The sequence below is a fragment of the Berghia stephanieae genome, chromosome 3 (assembly GCF_034508935.2).
Source record: "Berghia stephanieae isolate SIO BIC M18660-M18661 chromosome 3, UCSD_Bste_1.3, whole genome shotgun sequence".
NCBI classification, from domain to species: Eukaryota; Metazoa; Mollusca; class Gastropoda; order Nudibranchia; family Aeolidiidae; genus Berghia; species Berghia stephanieae.
In genome coordinates, this window is record NC_088362.1 from 51,003,857 (window position 1) to 51,025,138 (window position 21,282).

At 33.6% G+C, this 21,282-nt stretch overlaps 1 protein-coding gene across 4 annotated transcripts in view; it reads left to right on the plus strand.

Moving 5' to 3' along the window:
* Positions 1–1,611: 1,611 nt before the first annotated feature.
* The window catches only part of LOC144969580 (sialin-like), a 31,780-nt gene continuing 12,109 nt past the window's right edge, over positions 1,612–21,282 (plus strand). For 2 of the 4 annotated variants that reach the window (XM_078908722.1, XM_078908725.1), the window contains exons 1-6: positions 1,707–2,198; positions 6,778–6,914; positions 9,646–9,893; positions 11,327–11,430; positions 18,443–18,457; positions 19,196–19,325. In XM_078908722.1, the coding sequence (XP_078764848.1) occupies positions 6,818–6,914; positions 9,646–9,893; positions 11,327–11,430; positions 18,443–18,457; positions 19,196–19,325 (594 nt within the window). In that variant the 5' untranslated portion in view covers positions 1,707–2,198; positions 6,778–6,817. Of the gene's footprint in view, positions 1,631–1,706; positions 2,199–6,777; positions 6,915–9,645; positions 9,894–11,326; positions 11,431–18,442; positions 18,458–19,195; positions 19,326–21,282 lie in introns of those variants that run through there. The other 2 variants (XM_078908723.1, XM_078908724.1) reach the window with 2 other exon arrangements.

A 21,282-nucleotide genomic window follows, 5' to 3' on the forward strand; every position in this document is an offset into this window, starting at 1 on the left:
TTCAGTTCCACTAAAGGCCTTCTTCTTTCTAAAACTGAGCTTTTATATAGCGCAATATCAACTAAAACGTGCTCAAAGCTTTTTACAAGGGGTCCCTAGCAAACAGCAACACGTAACATGAAGGACTTGACATGATGCCTGTAGGCGATAATACATATTTTTCGGACAGAAACAACGCTGTTTACGACCAGGTATTCATTTTACGCATGAGTACGGTGAGAGTATGTGAGTAAGGAGCCTTTTCCAAGGACTCAACTATGCGCCGAGCGAGGCTGGAACACAGGACCTTCCGATCCGAAAGCGAGTGTCATACCACAAGACCACATAGCCATTCAATTTCAATAAATCATTGTCGCTTCAGATGGTGTTACCAACACGTCTCTTTTCACATAAATAATTCTTGCCACGTTTTTATTTCTTTTTTGTTTCATTTTCCGTTATTTTCTTTCTTAATTTTTTTTTCGATTGTTTTCTTATCCTTGAATAGTTCCCTGTTTTTAATAAAATTCCCATTATTAATCCCATAGAGGAAATTAGTCTCTAGGCTCTATCCTAAGGGGAGACTGGAATAACCCAGGCGTCTGCCGCAGTGCAGCGTCGCAAATTGAGCTAGGGCAAGGTTACTTGCTCAAGGCCACACAACGCAGCGGCCGGTGATCGAACTCGGTTCCTTTCGGGTACGGAGCAATGATCATACCGGTGAGCCTCGCTGTCCCCATATATTTAAAGATGTAGACGACAACGGTAACATCGTGGTAGGTATGGCCTATCTCAATTTATCAAATTAATATATAAAGGGTTTCTTTTGGTTCTTGGTTGTATATTCTTACATTTTTGTACATTTGCATATTATATTATTATTATTATTATTATTATTATTATTATTATTATTATTATTATTATTATTATTATTATTATTATTATTATTATTATATTATTATTATTATTATTATTATTATTATTATCATCATCATATTATTATTATTATTATTATTATTATTATTATTATTATTATTATTATTATTATTATTATTATTATTATTATTATTATTAATATTATTATTATTATATTATGTAACCAGTCTTTCGGAGTAATAATAATGAATATATATACATTGTCGTCAACTTTGTGTTTCTACATTTTCATGCATGCCACATCTCTAAACGAATTTCCATTTTTCGTTTATGAATAAAGTATAAAGTATAAGTATGATGCATTCTGTCAGAATTCTATGTGGGCTCCCATTCAAACCCCATCCTCATGCTAACCAAGTTAATAATAAAAAAAATAATAATAATGTACTTTATTCATCCAAAAAGTATATTTTTGTACAGACGTATAAAATGCCGACAATGATACATACAAAAATATAATCATCATCCATCGTGGCTTGTGCTCTTGAGCACGTTGACGGTCAGCTGTCTCCACGAATCACGATCCTCTGCGATGCGCATGAAATCTGTGTTGCTTTTAAAATCACATTTGGCCATTCTTAGGTTATTTAAATAAGTCATCATTTGTCTTCCTCTCGCTCTCTTTCCTTCGATAATCCCAGATGTTACCAACTTTTCTATTCCGTCTCATCGCCACACATGTCCCGTATATATAAACGTAAATAAATGTGGTAAAGTAAAACTTGGTAATAGGTATAGTGTTATAATATTGTAAGCTGTAAGAATAATTACATTGTATAAATTTCAAGAGATGTACATATTATATAATTGTAAAGATATAGCTATCTAGTAAAGTGTATATTGATGTCAACGTATAAGAAAAAAAATAGTAAAAAGCTAAGAATTAGATACAGTATAATAATATTGTAAATTGACGGAGAAAAATTACATAGTATAAATTACATAGTACATATATATTAAATAGGTAAATTATATAGTTGTAGCGATTTTATAAATTGATGTTAAAAAATTGTGGGTATGGAGTAATTTTAAAGAAATAGATTCAAAGTTAAACAGACGTAGACCAAAATTTATACATTTTTTCTTTATTAAAAATTCTGCAACTGTAAGATAAAAAGGATCGGAGGTATCTTTCACTTTTTGTTCGGATAGACAACAATCGGTCACTTCTGTTCGACTTAGTGATCTAATGATTTAGAGGATGTGCTGGATTGTCTAAAATATTTCCAATTTTTCTTAAGCAGTATTCTGTATATAAATCATTAAAAGAAGTGGATCCTGTGGTAAGTGTGTTAACTCTTTTAATAGTCCTGTCAAAGATAGCTTTTGCTGAGCTAAGACAATTCACCCCCCCCCCCCCAGACAGTAATACAAAAAAACCAAAAACACTTTCAATTACAGATCTATAAAATAATGTACAAAGTGTTTTGTCAATGTTTACCTGGGATAATTTCCGTAAAAAGTACATTCTTTGATTCATTTTATTATTGATATAACTGATTTGTACGTCCCACCGGAATTTGTCCATGGTGACTCCTAGATATTTGTATTCTACTACTTGCTCTACTTTTTCATTTTTAATAGTGATATTATGGTCTTTTATATTCTTATCTTTTCTAAAGTCTATAATTATTTGGTCTTCAATGTGGCTATTGTCGCATCAGGAAACAAATTTATTTATTTATTCCTTATAATTTATTTCGTCATTATTAGTAATTTAATTTTAAAAGGGGTATGTTTAGATCTGAACTTTTACAGTCGTTTGTATAAAGTATAAAAAGCATGGGAGAGATTACACAGCCCTGCGAAGCACCAATATTTATAGTTATGTTATTGGATACGTCTCCTATTAGTTGTATATACTGTATTCTATTTGTAAGGACGTCTAGCACCCAGAAGATGATATACGGATTAAATTTAAAAGTAGACAGTTTATGAGCAAGGAGGTGGGGCTGAATCGTATTAAAGGCGGACGAAAAATCAACAAAAAGAATCCTGCAGTAAATTTTAGGCGTGTCTAAATGTTTGTAGGTATTATTTGTAAAAACAAGGATAGCGTCTTCTACATTGCGCTTACTTTGGTAGGCAAATTGTTAAGGGTCTAAAAGAGGTCTAACATGGTTATTGGTTCGTAACAAAATGTTTTTTCAAAACATTTCATGCGAGAGCGACAGGTCTCAGATCATTCATTGATTTTACTTTGTCTTTTTTGGGGACAGGAATGATTTCTGAAGTTTTCCATTATTATTATTACTATTATATTATTATATATATTATTATTATTATTATTATTATTATTATTATTATTATTATTATTATTATTATTATTATTATTATTATTATCTATTATTATTATTATTATTATTATTATTATTATTATTATTATTATTATTATTTATATTATTATTATTATATTATTATTATATTTATTATTATTATTATATTATTATTATTATTATTATTATTATTTATTATTTTATTATTATCATTATTATTATTATTGTTGTTGTTGTTGTTGTTGTTATTATTAAACTACAGCCCGCAGATGCATGAGGCCTGATGAAGAACGTGTGAGAACCTTTATGAGGACAAGATCATTGCATTTCCGGAGAAGGTTTGGACCATCACAAGACATTTTATTTGTACAGACCGCAACCTTGTATGCGTTTAATGTAACATCTATTACGTTGGCGATACGGGGAAATGACTGTGAGATCGCTTTGCACAGTGACTACGGGACATTGCCAGAAATCGGAAAAAAGGTGTGGCACGACAATTCCACCAATTTGGCCTTTCTGGCCCAACCCAAGGCCGCTCACATTTGTATTAAAATTCAGCTACTGAAAACATATCTCATTGACGTTTAATGATAGTCTTATAGAGCGCACAGTATCCTAAATCATGAGGCTCTTGGCGCTTTACATCAACACAAAACAAGATAGAAATTACATGACATAAAAAAAGAAATGTTTTCAAATTTCTTGAACACAGACAATGATTTGGACTCTCTGATGCTCTATGGAATGGTGTTCAATACAAACGGACCAAAATGAGAAAAGGACATTCACACAGCATTTGTACAAATGCGTGGGATAGCCAAACGGGCGGTGTCATTGGAGGAATGCAAAGATCGGGTTGTCGAATATTTCTTTAGGAGCTCTGTGGGGATGGGAGGGTTAGTGTTTTCCAGACAACGATAAACTAGGACACATGCTTTGAATGTGTTCCTTTTCTCAACAGACAGCCAGTGTAATCTCGGAAGGAGAGGTGTAACAGAGTCAAGTTTCCGCCTTCGAAAGACCAATCTGGCAGCATTATCTTTGACCGTCTGAAGCCGCCGGAGCAAATGTTCCTAGACACCAAACAACAAAGCATTACAGTAATCCAGCTTTGAAAATAAAAAAAGAAACGACAAGCTTTTGGTAACATCCCCAAAAAGGAACTGTCATATAGAACCATTTTTTTTTTGCAACTGACACATCAATGATTGGATCATTGTCTTAATTTGGTGGTCCATCGACAGTTCTGAGTCTAAAAATGCTCCAAGATTTTTGATCTTGTCAACAATATCTAATGACATCTCTCCTACTTTCAATTTCTTCTCGTTCCAAATTCTTCTGTTCCCTACATACATCCTCTCCGTTTTGTCGTCATTCAACATTAGTCTGTCCTACACATCCAATCCCTTACACCTAGTACACATTTTTTACATGTACTTATAACATTTTGTAGGTTTTTGGTACATTGAGATCCAAACAACTGGTTGTCATCAGCATATTGGTGGTAGGACAGGCTAAAGCCCTGATTTATGTAGAGAACAAAAAACAGGTCCCTGTGGGACACCACATTCCAAAGGAATTTGATCGGACTTCAAAATATTTACAACCACAATTTGTCGTCTATCTAATAAATACGATTTAAACCAACTGAGTGCGTATCGGAAATGCAGAACAATATTTCTAAACGTTTTAACAGTAGGTCGTGATCGATAGTGTGAAAAGTTGATGATAAATCAAGAAGGTTAAGAAGTGTGCAGGAACATTTATCGATGATTTGAAGAAGATCATTTACAACCCGGACAAGAGCAGTTTTTTAAGAACCCCGTAGACTCAACACCAAATTGGAATATTATTACTAGACTATCGCATCTGTGGTATATCTAAAGTTTGTGTTATTCTCTTCATCGTTGGAGAAGATATAAACACATTCATGATCACTGGATCACTGTCCAGTCTTCATTCTTCTGGATTATTTTTTCACACATTTATTGGATTTATTTCAACTGATACATTACATTTCACATTCATTTCTTTTCCACTCGTGTTTTTTTATGCACCAACTTTTATGCTTTGTTTATTATCCCGCTCAATTTGGCACTCATTAGTGACCTAGCAAACATTGCAAGATCTTAATACAGAAAGGACCTGCCGAAAACTTCTCTGCCGTCGATTTTGTTTCTTAATATTTGTTTTCACTGATATTTCTTTGTTAGCTGAATAAGGAATATGAACCCGAAACATTCCGTGTTTGGTATTTTATTCTTTTTTTTTAAGCTATTATATTCTTTTTTTGTTTACTACTTTTTAGAAATTGCTTGGTGCCCTTTTGAATAGGGCACTAGTTTATCGCAAAGTATTTTCGGCAGATCTAACAGACCCAGCTACCCAATCATTGCTGAGTGAACAGGGCAGGGGGGGGGGGGGGCAGAAGAAAAGCTCGATTTCACTCAGGATTGATCTCGGTCCCTTCGCGTGTGAAGTGAGTATTCTACCAACTAAGCTATCGGGAAAACCAGTTATATAAATTGAGCTTAAATTTTAATTTTTAGTATCGTGTCGCTATGTGGTCTTGTGGTGATAATCATCTTGGGACCGATAAGTCGAGGGTTCGAGTCCCACTAGGAACGGTGCTTAGTTGAGTCCTTGAAAAAGGCTCTTTACTCATATCATCTCACTGTACTCAGGTTTAAAATGAGTACCTGGTCGTCAACACCGTTGTCTCTGTCCGAAAAAAAGTAATATCTCCTAACACGAAACATGTTTCGTCTTATATGTTTAGTGTTGCTGTTGGCTAGGTCTCCTTGTAAAACGCGTTGAGCATGTTTAGTGGTTATTGCACTATATAAATGCTCAGACTTTATATACGTTTCTCTACAACTTTGATACGCGGAGACCGATGTAAAAACATAGGTTGAGAAACCTATTACTTTGTAATTGGATTCAATAGTCTGATGTCACGTCTTAAAAAGACGATTATTTGATTATACAAGACGTATGTTCTAGGCTAATATATAGATGGTGTGCTTTTTAAGAAAAATGCTCAACCCATGGTTGGGCAGAAGGTTACTTGCTGTGTCTTCTATCCCCTTATATCTGTTCTGTTTGCCGAGATGCTTTCTGTCTTTGTCTTGGAATGCGATTTATTTTGTCCTGGACCTTGTCGAAGTCCTTAGCCAAGAGTCAAATAGTTAGTAGCTGTTTTGGGAGATAAATATGTTCCCTATTTGAACCAGTCTCCTTTATATTTCCTATTCTTGGGTACCTTTATTTATAATTTTTTTTCACTATCCCTTATATTTCCTTTTTTATTAGAGCAAAAGTGACCTAAATGTGACGCAAGCGCGTAACAACTGTAAAAAGAAAAACAGGAAAAAATACCCACGGGGTCTACATTAAAAAAACAAAAAACAAAACAAAACAAAAAACAACAAAACAAGAAAACATAACCTCGTAGGCTGTTTTTGGGGATTTTTTACATTGTATTTTTTCTTACTTTTGTATGCACTGATTCATACACACTTTTTCAGATCTTTATCTCACACCAGTGCCTGCTCCGTAATTTGTCACATTTTTTTCGTAACAGGATAATCTGTCACATCTGCAAACAATGACGTTGGATTCGAATGAGAAAAAAAAATGATGATAATATATTAATATATACAGAAGAGGACAAAATTACAGACAAATCGAACAATGAAAACGTAGATAATCCAGAAAAATGTAAGTACCTGTTTTTTGCTCAGACATTTGTATTTCACTTCTTCCTCTTCTTCTTCTTCTTCTTCTTCTTCTTCTTCTTCTTCTTCTTCTTCTTCTTCTTCTTCTTCTTCTTCTTCTTCTTCTCTTCTTCTTCTTCTTCTTCTTCTTCTTCTTCTTCTCTTCTTCTTCTTCTTCTTCTCTCCCCCTCCTCCTCCTCCCCCTCCTCCTCCTCCTCCTCCACCTCAGAAGGTGGGAGGCATACCACAAGACCGCAGCACATAAGCCTACTAAACTATGAAACAATATCCTGAGAAGTTGATTTATAGATAGTATGCGCTTGTCTAAGAAGCTCACAACAATGCCATCCGGAAGTAAAACGGACCAACACACAAAACGGTATGTAATCTTGAACGTTTATAGTCTGGTTAATACAGTTAAGTGAGAATTACTCATAAACGCGGATGGCAAAAAAACAATAACAAAGACCTGAGTGACGTCAACTTCGAAATATCTTTAGGAATTACATATAAATCAAACGAGGAACGTTTGAACCTTTCTAAATATTGATGTAGACAATTATTTTTCTACTTATAAACGCACGTGATCCACCACGCGTTAATCGAGACTAGTGTTATGTCAAGATAGAATAGGTAAAGATAATAAGGGACAGCGTGGCTCAGCGGTTCGAAATGTACCAAGTCACCCGCCGCTACGCTGAGTGGCTTTGAGCAATTCACCACGCCCTAGCTCACTTTGCGGCGCTGCTCTGCGGCTGACGCCTAGGTTATTCCAATCTTCCCTTGGAATAGACCCTGATGACAAATTTCCCCTTGGGGATGAATAAAGGGGATTTTATTTTATTAAATTTTTTTTTTGAAATATTAAATTCGAAATAATCATATTTATAAAATTGTGAAGTTTATTTTTACAGTTAGAAAGATCATACCACGCGGAGTCCCAGGTTTGAGATATTTTGCTAAGATTAGGGTAATTTAAATCGATTGATATTTGAAGGAAGAGTTTTCTTGACACATTTGTAAATACGAGTTTTTTTCTACGGTATGGTAGTTAACTTGGTTAAATAGTCCAGAAATAAGAGTACTTTAGTCAAATGAAGTTAGTTTTTGAGAAAATAGAGATTAAAGCTTGGATTCAGATGTAGAGAATGGTACAAAAATAAAATAAATAAATGAAAATGGAAAAATCGAGATTGTATTACTAGCCGACAAGTATTCCTTCAGAGCCGGAGTTTATCCCGGTTTAAGTAGCGCGAAACGGACAATAGCAATTTCTTGCTACCCTTTGGATAAGACACTAGTTTATCGCAAAGTACATTCCACCAGATCTAACAGATACAGCTACCGAGTCACTGATGGGTAGATGGGGGGGGGGGGGGGGGGGGGGGTCAGAAAAAAATCTCGACTGCACCTGACATCGATCACGGTTCCTTTGCGTGTGAAGCGAGTGCTCTATCAACTGAGCTATAGGGACCTCCTCTAGCCTACAAGAAGTGCCAAATACTTTCCCGCCGTCTGCCTAGATTTTAAGTGATGTAATAATGTTTTTATTGTTTTTTTTATTGTCTGAAGAAGGGGCATGAGCCTCGTTTCATTTATTGTCCTTTAAATTTATGCTCAATACTTTCTTTACAGTCCACAGCTTCTAGCAGGTTAGTATTACTCTAATAAAATTAAGGCATTCAGATGAAGGACTGAAATTATACTTATAAAAGCAATTGGATTCAATAGTCTGATGACACGTCGTCCAGCAACGGCGAGCAGCATGGTTCTAAACAAAGAAAATTGGTACTTTTTATTCTTCATGTTGGCAAGAACTTTTTCATATGTCATGTCATCAGAATGTATAAATGTTAAAACATGATCATATTTATGTTTTTCTCCTCTGGACACACTTTTATGCTCGTCGGAGAAATATTTCATAAGGGCATCCGCCATTGTTCCGAAACTTTAGAACCAGTTACTAAGTTACTACGCGTCATTACAAGGGAAGTGACGTCATGACTGTAGAAGCCAATTGGTGAGTCAACTAAGGTGCTTATGCCTTAAGTTCATCACAAGTCAGCTGAAACATCATGAAAAATGTGACTGAAGTTCTTTTAGTACTTGTGTTTTTAATTTCTCTACTGTTTTATTATTTAGACTTTATCTAATCTTTGACTCTCTCCTTACCGATCATTTTCAGTATTCTTCCAAAATGGCAGGCTTACCCAGCAGAAAAATGTTTTAAATCACAAACAAGCTCTCTACAAAACAACTTTATGTTCTTATTAATGAAACAAAGATCATTCTTCAAAGTTTGTAATGTAAAAAATAAATCTGGATTTTTAAAATGTATATTGTATTGTAACAAATGTGACGATTTTGCTGCAGGTAGGGAGAGGGTTAAAGTCACCATTGCCATCTCGTCATAATATCGGTTTGGGATGGACTGTTAAACGATAAAGTCATCTGTATCTTCACTCTGAGAGATATCTTTGGGGACATTTTACTATATTTCTCTGGTGGGGCCCCAAAAGTATGGAACAAATTAGGTTAACAAATCAAAGACGCCCCTGAACTCAGTAATTTTAGGAAACTTTTGAAAACATTTCTATTTAGTAGTATTAGTATTTATTGCGTTTTGTGTTACCTATTGTATTTGTATGTGTAGAGCCTTAGAGCACTTTGTAGATTCTGTGCGCTGTAAACATTAATTGTTATAATTATTACATTATTGCATTACATCCCACCAGTAACATTATGGAGATCATGTCGACTGTTTGTGGCCATACTTGGAGCTTTGGTCATGAGTATGTCCATTGCTAGTCAGGCCAGCATGACTTCAGCCATGGTCTGCATGCTGAAAGATGATGACGAAGATAACATTCTCAGTCACCACCGTCAGAAGAGGAATTCAGGCAATCCTGACAGTAATAGCATTTTCCTGAAAAACGACACTGCTTTTGACGTAGTCACATCAGGAAATGAAAGTGGCAATGAGGTAATTGGTGAATAGAGGATTTTTTCATTTGTTTGTATTGAATAAACGATTTAAAAATATTTTTTTCTAACCTCAGGAATGAGGGACATGTTTGTAGTCACTTTGTTAGTTTAGTTTTATCTTCATCTTATACATACAATAATAAACATAGGCACAGGGATATTGACCTTAAAACAAAATCACTAACTAAACAAATAAAGAAATACAAAAATAAATAAATAATTAAATAATTAAATAAATAAATAAATAAATAAATGAATGAATAAATAAATAAATAAATAAATAAATAAATAAATAAATTTTTTAAAAACCTGGATTTCATATGACTTAATAAAGCTATAACATTATTAATGATTTAACGAGTCCTCTGAAAGGTGATTCATCTTAACTATACCATTCTTTCATCTCTCATTCATCTTTAATGTTTCAGCCATCGTGTTTAGTTGACAAAAGAGAAACCAGAAACCTTCACATTATGTTTATCGTTATTCAAATTGAAGCGTCCAATCCCCAATCCGTTTGTCTATTGTTATTTATTTCTTCGAGCTTGAAGCAGCGACATTTGCATTGTGTCGTGATGCGAGTTTTAGGTGATCCCAAACCAAGCAATTAATGGTTTTCTATTTGAATATAAGTCTATTCCCTTTTTTTGAGACAGTCCAGTTTGTCTTACTTTGTTTCGGGTATATTTAATTGTATATTTATATTTTTTCAACAATCCAATCGTCTTCCTTTTGACCCCCCCCCCCCCCAAACAAACAAATAAACAATCAAAGCAAGACAAGAACAAACCCCCCCCCCCCCCACCCCCCACCCCCCAAATAAAAAAAGAAAGAACAAAAACAACAAGCATTGGAAAGAGCAGTGAAGAGTAAGTTAGGACAAGTTATTCAAATATGATCAAGAAAATCTGTCTTGTCATGAAACTTGGAAAATAAATCAACCCAATTAAGAGTCATGAGCTAATGTGATGGAATTTTTTTATTAGAGCAGTTGACAAATCGAACACGAATAAGTGAAATAATAAAGTAATCTTAAATAATTCTTCGATGTTTACTTTTGACATGTTGCGCAAAATGAAACGAATTACTACTTTGTTGACATCCTTATAATATATATATATATATATATATATATATATTATATATATATATATATATATATATAATGCACATTGATATTGCACAACCTATCCTCCTGGTTGGAGGCTCTGGGCGCCCATGTATATATATATATATATATATATTATATATATATATATATATATATATATATATATATATATACATATACATAATATATATATATATAATATTACAACTCCAGAAGAACAACCATTTTAACTATAATGTGTTAGAGCTTGTCCCCTCTTTTTTTACACACATTGATGTATGTATCAAGTGATATCAATGTATCATTACATTATATTTTAGGCTTGGAAATTTTCATGGGATTCCCAGACCCAAGGCTGGGTGGTTTCTTCATTCTTCTTTGGTTACTTTTTTATGCAGATTCCCTCTGGAATAATCGTTACAAGGTGGGTAATTTAATGTTAAGTGATGGAATACTATCATGTGCCAGACTTTTAAAATAATTAGATGCAAATGACCCGAACTGTGCTGCAATTGATCCTTAGTAATGGCATGCGCATCCAACCAACCTTTTATTTACACGTTGCTTAGGCAGCGAACTGAAGTTGGCCCGTGAATAAATTTAAGCTGTTTACTCTGTCTGAGGGAAATACCCCAGGAGACCACGACCATAGTTTTAATAGCCTAAATGTCCCATCTTTTATTTTGTGGGAAAACCATGATTATGTTCCCCCCCCCCCCCTTTAAAGAAAACAATATCTATGTGCAGGGAAACTAAGATTGTGGCTTGTTTTGGTTGATATGTACCACAATTTCATTTATAATTTATAGAGAAGTTTGCCTATAAAAACATTTGTCAAAAATAGAATGAACCGATTTTCTCTGCTTTGTGGGTGTGTCAGATTATTTTCAAAGGAATAATAAAATCAAATCCATTCTGAATCAGACTGAAATCTTATACTAAGTTGGCCATGAAGTCAAGTTGAAATCAAGTGAAACACGTCTCTCGATCCTATATTTGACATTCATTCATAGCAGCGGAATATCTTTTTGGTCACATTAGTGAAAAGGGAAACAATGATGGGATATTCACAAATAATTTCAATTTTATTTGAAATACTTACAAGTAGAGTAAGACAATGACTTATAAAAACCAAGAAGAAAGATTTAAACAATACCATCGCAAAAGTTATATTATTATATGTCTTCTTCTTTTTTTATAAATCGGCTGACTCTTGACTGAGCATTAGCGGAAGTGTTGATATTCAAAGATAAAATATGTAACCTTCCTGATTGTACCTCATGAATCTTTTAAGATCCCAATATTGTTCAAAAGCTTGATACTAACTGGTAGGCTGGTCCAAAAGCGAAACATACTTCTTTCGCTTTAATTTTTCATGAATCTCAAGTTGATAAAAAACAAGTAAATTCTCTGATGCGAAGGCAAAAAGTTAATAAATGACCGTTTTGATTTGTTTTAATCATCGGAAAATTTTTCATCTCATCATAGTGATAATTCACTTAATAAGATTTAAACAAATAGAAGAGAGGTCATTTTGTTTACTCAACGTCATACATAGATCAAGTGACACTGACAATATCAATGCATGTGCAGATAACTGGGATGCATAAACAAACAGTATATAGGACTTTATGGTTACTCATTGTCATAGATATAGAATGAACACTGATGATATATCATATGACTTGTCCGGATGAGACTTATAGGGGATCTCAAACTAAGTACATTTGTGGTATGCTCTTGGAATCTACATCTGATCCCTATATGTTCCCAGTTCGACTATGTCTTACTTTTTCTTGGGTGCTTTAATTGTAATTCTAGACCTTTTTACTATCCCATTTTCTTCCTTTTTACTTGCGCTGATATAACCTAAATGTGTTGCAAGCGCCGTAAAATAGCCCTTAAAAACATAAAAACATAAAGGATGAGTTCTCTGGACAAAATGTTTAATATTTGTTTTTCTAGAGTACGGAGCATAGAGCCTGCTAATCAATCGTCTAATCATTATACACTGATGCCATGTGTCACCAGATAGCATATAATATGTGAATGATGGGACTCAGTCAAGTATGACAGTTAAAGTAAACAGTATATTCCTAATCAGGAATAAATTAGATGGCATTGATACATATTTCCCAGGGCAATAATTATCACATCGATGGCATAAAAACGACAGTAATATTAACAGTAATATTAGTTGATGTTGTTAATCGGTGAAAATTATTAAAAATTTCTGTAAATCCGAATACCTTAATGTGATCAAGTGAATAATATCATTATGAATGCCACGATTTGCTAAAAAAAGGCCAATCGGACAGCTCCTCGCAGGAATTTCTGTACTTGATGTTTATGCTGGACCGATACTACTACTACTACTACTACTACTACTACTACTACTACTACTACTACTACTACTACTACTACTACTACTACTACTACTACTACTATTACTACTACTACTACTACTATATACTACTACTTACTACTACTACTCTACTACTACTACTACTACTACTACTACTACTACTACTACTACTACTACTACTACTACTACTACTACTACTACTACTACTACTACTACTACTCCTACTACTACTACTACTACTACTACTACTACTACTACTACTACTACTACTACTAATACTACTAGTATTAATACTTACTACTACTACTACTACTACTACTAATACTACAAATAATGATAATACTGCCAATACTACTACTAATGCTACTACTAATACTACTAACAATACTAATACTACTCATAATACTAATAATACTAATTACACTAACAATAATAGTCTTAATAATACTAATAATTTTAATAATACTAATAACAATAACAATAATATTACTAATAATACTATATACTAACAATTATACTAATAATACTACAAATAATACTACTTATGATAATACTAATTATACTACTACAACTACTACTAGTACTAATACTAATCCTAATACTACTAATAATACTAATAGCACTAATAATAATATTAATAATAATACCAATAATAATGATAAAAATAATAATAATAATAATAACAGCAATAATAATAATAATAATAATAATAATAATAATAATAATAATAATGATAATAATAATGATAATAATAGTAATAATAATTATATTAATAATAATAATAATAATAATAATAATAATAATAATAATAATAATAATAATAATAATAATAATATAATAATAATAATAATAATATAATAATAATAATAATAATAATAATAATAATAATAATAATATCGTATTGACAATTGAGCAAGTCGGATGTCATGAACACAGCCGTTTATTACACTAGATATCTTTCACTTTAGTTTTCTACCGCCTCACCCCCAATGGGAACGACCCACCGTCGATGACGGGGAGACCACCGTGTGGTTACGTCATAAAAGATGTCCTGAACGTGAAAACTGGCCTATATTTATCCCTACAGGTAGAATGCACCGCTTGGATTTCATTGTCAGTCAGGCTATAGGACAGATTTCGTAAAATCGTTCATTTTTACACTGCAATTGCTGACCATACACTTCTTCTATATTTTTCTATTTTATATGGATATAACGGCCACATTTTCGTCTTCAAGACGCAATTATTTTCATTGATATCAAGAAATGGTGAGTATACTTTATTCTCTCTTGAAAAATGTATATTTTTCTATTTAAAATTAACCTGAAAAATATTTTTAATTGTTTAAAAAATTCAAATTGATGTTATCTGAGTTTTGTTACCCTAACACATGGTAGTAAATATATTTTTATATTTTATATTTTTAATTGTTTAAAAAATTCAAATTGATGTTATCTGAGTTTTGTTACCCTAACACATGGTAGTAAATATAAGAGTAATAATATACTTTTAATTTAGCATTTATTTCAATGATTTGTAATGACCGGTTTCTGCACAATGAATGTGTAAACACATCTTGTCTACTCGTAATTCTTTGTTGGCTAACAAAATAGTCCCGTATTCAGACAAACTCCTGAGACAAAAGAACACGAGTCCAATTGTGATGATAACGTTATAGTTGTTGTTGTTTTATGGTGATGATGATGATGATGATGATGATGATGATGATGATGATGATGATGATGACGATGATGATGATAGCGCAGTAATAGTAGTAATCGTAGTAGTAGTAGTAGTAGTAGTAGTAGTAGTAGTAGTAGTAGTAGTAGTAGTAGTAGTAATCGTAGTAGTCGTAGTAGTAGTAGTACACACACACACTCAGAGAGAGAGAGAGAGAGAGAGAGAGAGAGAGAGAGAGAGAGAGAGAGAGAGGGAGGGAGGGAGGGAGCGTGTGTGTGTGTGTGTGTGTGTGTGTGTGTGTATAAAACTCATGTACGCACATTTTTAGCACGGAACGATTTTTATTGCTTGTTCAGTCAAGTTCTCATGATTTCTCTGTGAAAATTGAACTTTGAACCTATAACTTTCACACCGATTTGCCATTCCGTCTTCACGATTCGCACCTTCCCTCGATATTCTTCTACATCGCCCGTTGGTACAGTCAACGGGCGTGGGAAAAGAGGGTAGATAGATATATTATGACATCAAAAAGCGATGTGATCAAAGGTGGCGGATGATTGTGTAACATCAAAAGCCCGGTGGACTGCGCTACAAGGCCGAAGTTTCGAGAGTATATGTGATTTGAGTGGGAGGGGCTTATTTGACTTTGCCGATGACCGACTGGTGGACGATTGAAATTATAATTGTCCTTTTTCAGCAGCCAATTGGAAATGGGTAATTGTAAACATCTGATTGGCGCTCCATGGAGAGAAATCAGTTTGGAGATCATGGGATGAAATTGCTGGAGTGATGGAGTAAATTTGAAATGAATTGAACGTAATTTGGGGCGTTGTCTAGGTGTCAAATAAGACTCTCGCAGACCGGTGATAAATCAAATTTTTTGGCCGTAAATGCTACAGTAAACTTCTTTCTCTATCTTATTTTTGCTAAAAATATTTCAGAGTGGGTATATAGGCGGATTCCATTTTGAATAACGGGCATTTAGAACTATATTTTAAAGGAAAATTATTACGTTATTATTATTAGCAGGCATCTAGGCGATCACTATCGTATTATTACTAACAATCAATAATATTATTATAACTCTTATAATTACAATTATTATTATTATTATTATTATTATTATTATTATTATTATTATTATTATTATTATTATTATTATTATTATTATTATTATTATTATTATTATCATTATCATCATCATCATCATCCTCATCATCATCATCATCATCATCATCATCATCAATATCAATAGTAACTAATGATTTTTTTTCTTTACTCAGATGAATGGTCATACTGAAACAAGCATTGTCTCAATGCAAATGTCAAATGGACTCTGCCGAATAAGCTGTGAAAGGGCTCAAATGAGATATGTGGTTAAAAAACATTTCGTGCAAACTGCTCCAGAATTAGGAAGTGAAGTTCCACCGGTGAAAAAAAAAGAAAACAGAACGTTGGCTAATTAGATGCTATTTCTGTGAAATGTAACAATCAGCTGTTCCTTACAATAATCGTGAGGTTTTACGTATGTTAATAAAAAGTATAAAAATGTGTTAAGATCTAGACGTCTATACAAAGTTCAAAGGAATACTTATAACTTTTCTTTACCTATGATTGTCAATTTATTTTAAAATAACAGTTCATTTTGATTATCTGATCATTAATCCTCCCCCCCCTCCCATCTTTTTCAATGCGTTTATCACGAATTTTTATTGTCAAAAAATGGATATTATTTATTTTTTACTATTATTATTATTATTATTATTATTATTATTATTATTATTATTATTATTATTATTATTATTATTATTATTATTATTATTATTATTATTAATTATTATTATTATTATTACAATGGTGATCAAGAGTAAGATAAATACACTGATATTATATGATTATTACTAGTATTAGTATTACATCGATATCACGTGTTTCAACTGATTCACAATGATCATTTCTATTATCCACGATGCTTCGGTTGTTCAATAAGCAGACCAGTTTCAACAAATTTCCATTTTAAATAGTATTAGCTATCTGGTCAGCGTCCTTTTTTTTTTTTTGTCACAGCACTGGAGAGAGAGAGAGAGAGAGAGAGAGAGAGAGGAAGAGAGAGAGAGAGAGAGAGAGAGAGAGAGAGAGAGAGAAGAGAGAGAGAGAGAGAGAGAGAGAGAGTGTGTGTGTGTGTGTGTGTAAGTGTGTGTGTGTGTGTTGGTGTACATAAAACTAATTTATGCAACGTTTTACGTCGAAACAATTTTCATTTTACCACCTCAGTTTAATCTCTCAACAGTTCTCTCTGACAATTGAACTTTGAACCTATAACTTTTAACACAGCTACGTCATTCCATCTTCACGATTCGCACCTCACCGCGATATTCTTTTATGTTGACTCGTGGTACAGTCAACGGGGTTGAGAGAAGAAGATAGATATTGAGTGACATCATCAAAAGCGATGTGATCAAAGCTGGCGGATGGTTGTGTAACATCAAAGACCAGTGACTGGTCTACAAGGCCTATCATATTCGTGGGTATGTGTGATTTGAGTAGGAGGAGCTTTCTTGACTTTGCTGATGACCGAGTGGTGGACAATTGAAATTAGAATTGTCCTTATTCAGCAGCCAATTGGAAATGGGCAATTGTAAAAAGCTGATTGGACGCTCCATGGAAAGAAAGCAGTTTGAGGGACATGAAAGGAAATTGCCGGAGAGCGTGGAGTGGGGAGGAGTAAATCATATTGAATGAATTGATAGTAATTTGGGGCGTTGGGAAGTTAAATAAAACTCTCGGAAACAGGTGATGAGTCAATTCTTTGGCCGCAAATGATTCAGTAAAATTCTTTATTCTTTCTTTCTTTCTTTTTTTTTATTTCCTGTCTGTCAGAGTGGACATATAAAGGCGAATTCCATTTTTTTTAAACGGGCATTTAGAACGATATTTTAAAGAGAAATTATTGCGTTTTACCAAAATTAGCAGGCGTTTAGGTGATAGCTACTGTATTATTTTCATGAAAATGATCATGATCATGATCATCATCATCATCATTATTATTATTATTATTATTATTATTATTATTATTATTATTATTATTATTATTATTATTATTATTATTATTATTATTATTATTATTATTATCATTATTGTAGTTATTATCGTCATTATAATTATTATTATTATTATTATTATTATTATTATTATTATTATTATTATTATTATTATTATTATTATTATTATTATATAGTTTAGATCTATACGAACGTCAAAGGAATGTATATAACATATCTTTTCCTAAGAATTGTCAATTGCCATTACTAAAATCTGTTCGTTTTGATCATTTGATCAACAAACCCCTACAATTCGGTGATTACGCATTTTTTTATTGCTTTCAAAAAAGGATATTGCTGTACAGGTGAGCGGATATCTCAACAATGCTTCATTACAAAACGACTTTGATTATATATTTCTACTCTGTGAATATTGATGATTATTGCAGTATTTCTCATTTATTTGTATAAACTCAGATAACTATGTAATTTTTGATTATATCGTTTGAAGTAATTAAAATTTATGACCCATTTTTATGGTTATTTCCTATAAAATCTAATCCCAAATGATCTACTAAAATTATATCAAATAAAAGTATGTAGATCACTAGTTATGACTCTAAAATATCTTATTGCAACATCTAATAGCATCTTTACTACGCCACTTTGAACTTGAGAAAAAAATCATCAAAATAGGAAAAATTGCTCAGTCGCCCTTTCGGCACAGGCCGTGACTCACCATCTGTTATGAACTAGCGTCCGGCAAAATTTACCTGTCGAACTAAAGTGAAAGCAGTAAACGGCTGTGTGAACGCTTTATAGTCTCTGATTAGCTACTCTCTTACCTGGACGTGGGCGTTGTAAGGACGGTGACTCATTCGGCTGTTTTATGCTAGTAACAGTTGCTCTATAGTATCGTAGCCATCGTTAAATTAACGATGGCTACGCTAGTACACGATAGAGATTTATGATGACATGTATTGTCAGGACCAGGGCCATTCATGCCGGTACTGTCAGCTTTCAAAACTGATCGCATAATATACAAGTGAATAATGAACCCTTTGATAATACTTCCCTCCCACATAATTTCTAATCCAAATCAGGTTGGGTCCAAAAGGTGTGATGACATTTGGGCTGATCACAACTGGAATTCTGCATCTCTTGAGTATCCCTACAGCCATTTGGAGCCTTCCGGTGTTGTACACTGTAAGAACTGTGGCAGGTCTGACCTGTGTAAGTTGCATAGTCGGTTGCACTTGTAATTTACTCATATTTTGTAAAACAAAAAACAAAAAACAAAAATAGAAAAGACACGTAGGCAATATTGAATTATTATTATTATTATTATTATTATTATTATTATTATTATTATTATTATCATCATCATCATCATCATCATCATCATCATCATCATCATCATCATCATCATCATCATCATCATTATTTGTTGTTGTTGTTGTTGTTGTTGTTGTTGGAGTCGTTGGAGTTGGAGTTTTAAGAGTTGGAGTTGTAGTAGTTGGAGTTGTAGTAGTTGGAATTGTTGTTGGAGTTGAAAGATTCAACTATTATTATACACATACAGACCCTAGTATAAGAAATGGCAAGTTCTAATCCCAATAACAATCCGATAGCTTGACCTTTGACAGCAGGGGTTCGATTTTACTCCGAGTTGGCATTATACTTACCATCATTACAAAGAGGGCAGTAACTGAGATGCAACTTGAACTTTCAACGATTCGGGTTTAGCTTGAAGGCAGAGATTTGTCGCGCTTATCGCCCTCTTGGTCAGGTTAAAGTAAAATAGACACCCAGTCGTTTGGATTAATAAGTAAAGCGCACGACAAGAGAGTTTCGTTTATCTCTTTATTGAATCCTTTTCTTTCTTACCCAGGATTTCTTGCTCACCGCAATAATTGCTTTGTCTGCCAACGATTCGGGCTGTCACAGATATATCGGGCTACCCCACATTGGAGACTGACTCCGACGGTCCGGCACTGCTGTCTTCTGCCGTCTTCCGGAAAAAGACGTCGGGCACGGACCAGTTACTAAGAATAAAGAGGAGCAACTAGACCTACCCGTACCAAGTTAGCCAAGTTAGGAAAAAAAAAAAAAACAAAAAAAAAAACGGCAGAGGACGTCGGGCGCTTGGTATGGGTAGGACTAGGGGCTCTTCTATTTGTTCTTAGCATTTTGTACGTGCCCAACGTCTTTATCCGGAAGACGACAGAGGACGGCAGTGCCGGGTCGTCGGAGTAGGTCTCAGATGTGGGTTAGCCAGTGACTTCTTATATAGGAGGACGAGTCGCCGACGAAATTTTACGTTCTACGGGGCCGGCCTACGGGGCCGGACAACCATCGGGACAAATATATACAGTGCAATATGTTATCTTTGGTTGTATTTATCTATCAATTTGTATGTCTGTATGTCTCTATATATCTATCTATCTATGTATTTATCTATCTATGTATCTATCTATCTATCTATCTATCTATCTATCTATCTATCTATCTATCTATCTATCTATCTATCTATCTATCTATCTATCTATCTATTTATGTCTCTATATTTTTTTCATTATTATTTTCTCTTTATCTTCAACTCCCACTTCTCCACCTCCCTCTCCGCCTCTTCCTCCTTATTCTTCTTTTCATCCATATTTAGATGTTACCAATTCCCGGAATTGATAAATGAGAGAGAGAGAGAGAGAGAGAGAGAGAGAGAGAAGGAAACACACACATACACATACACAGAGGGAGAGAGAGAGATAAGGAGAGAGATAAGGAAACACACAGAGATAGAGATAGAGAGAGAGAGAGAGAGAGAGAGATAGAAAGAGAGCGCGAGAGATAGGGGTGGTTTTAGTCCCAGGGCCTGATCGTTGTTGGGACAGGTATATGGTACTACATCTCTCTCTCTCTCTCTCTCTCTCTCTCTCTCTCTCTCCATCATCCGCTTTTCTATCCATCTATCTATCTATCTATCTATCTATCTATCTATCTATCTATCTATCTATCTATCTATCTATCTATCTATCTATCTATCTATCTATCTATCTATCTATCTATCTACCTGTCTATGAATCTATATTTCTCTTTATGTTTCACCTTTTCATCAATTCACCCATCTTTTCCTTCATACATACATCCATCCATCTACCTACCGACAAAATCAATCGATCTACCTTCATAT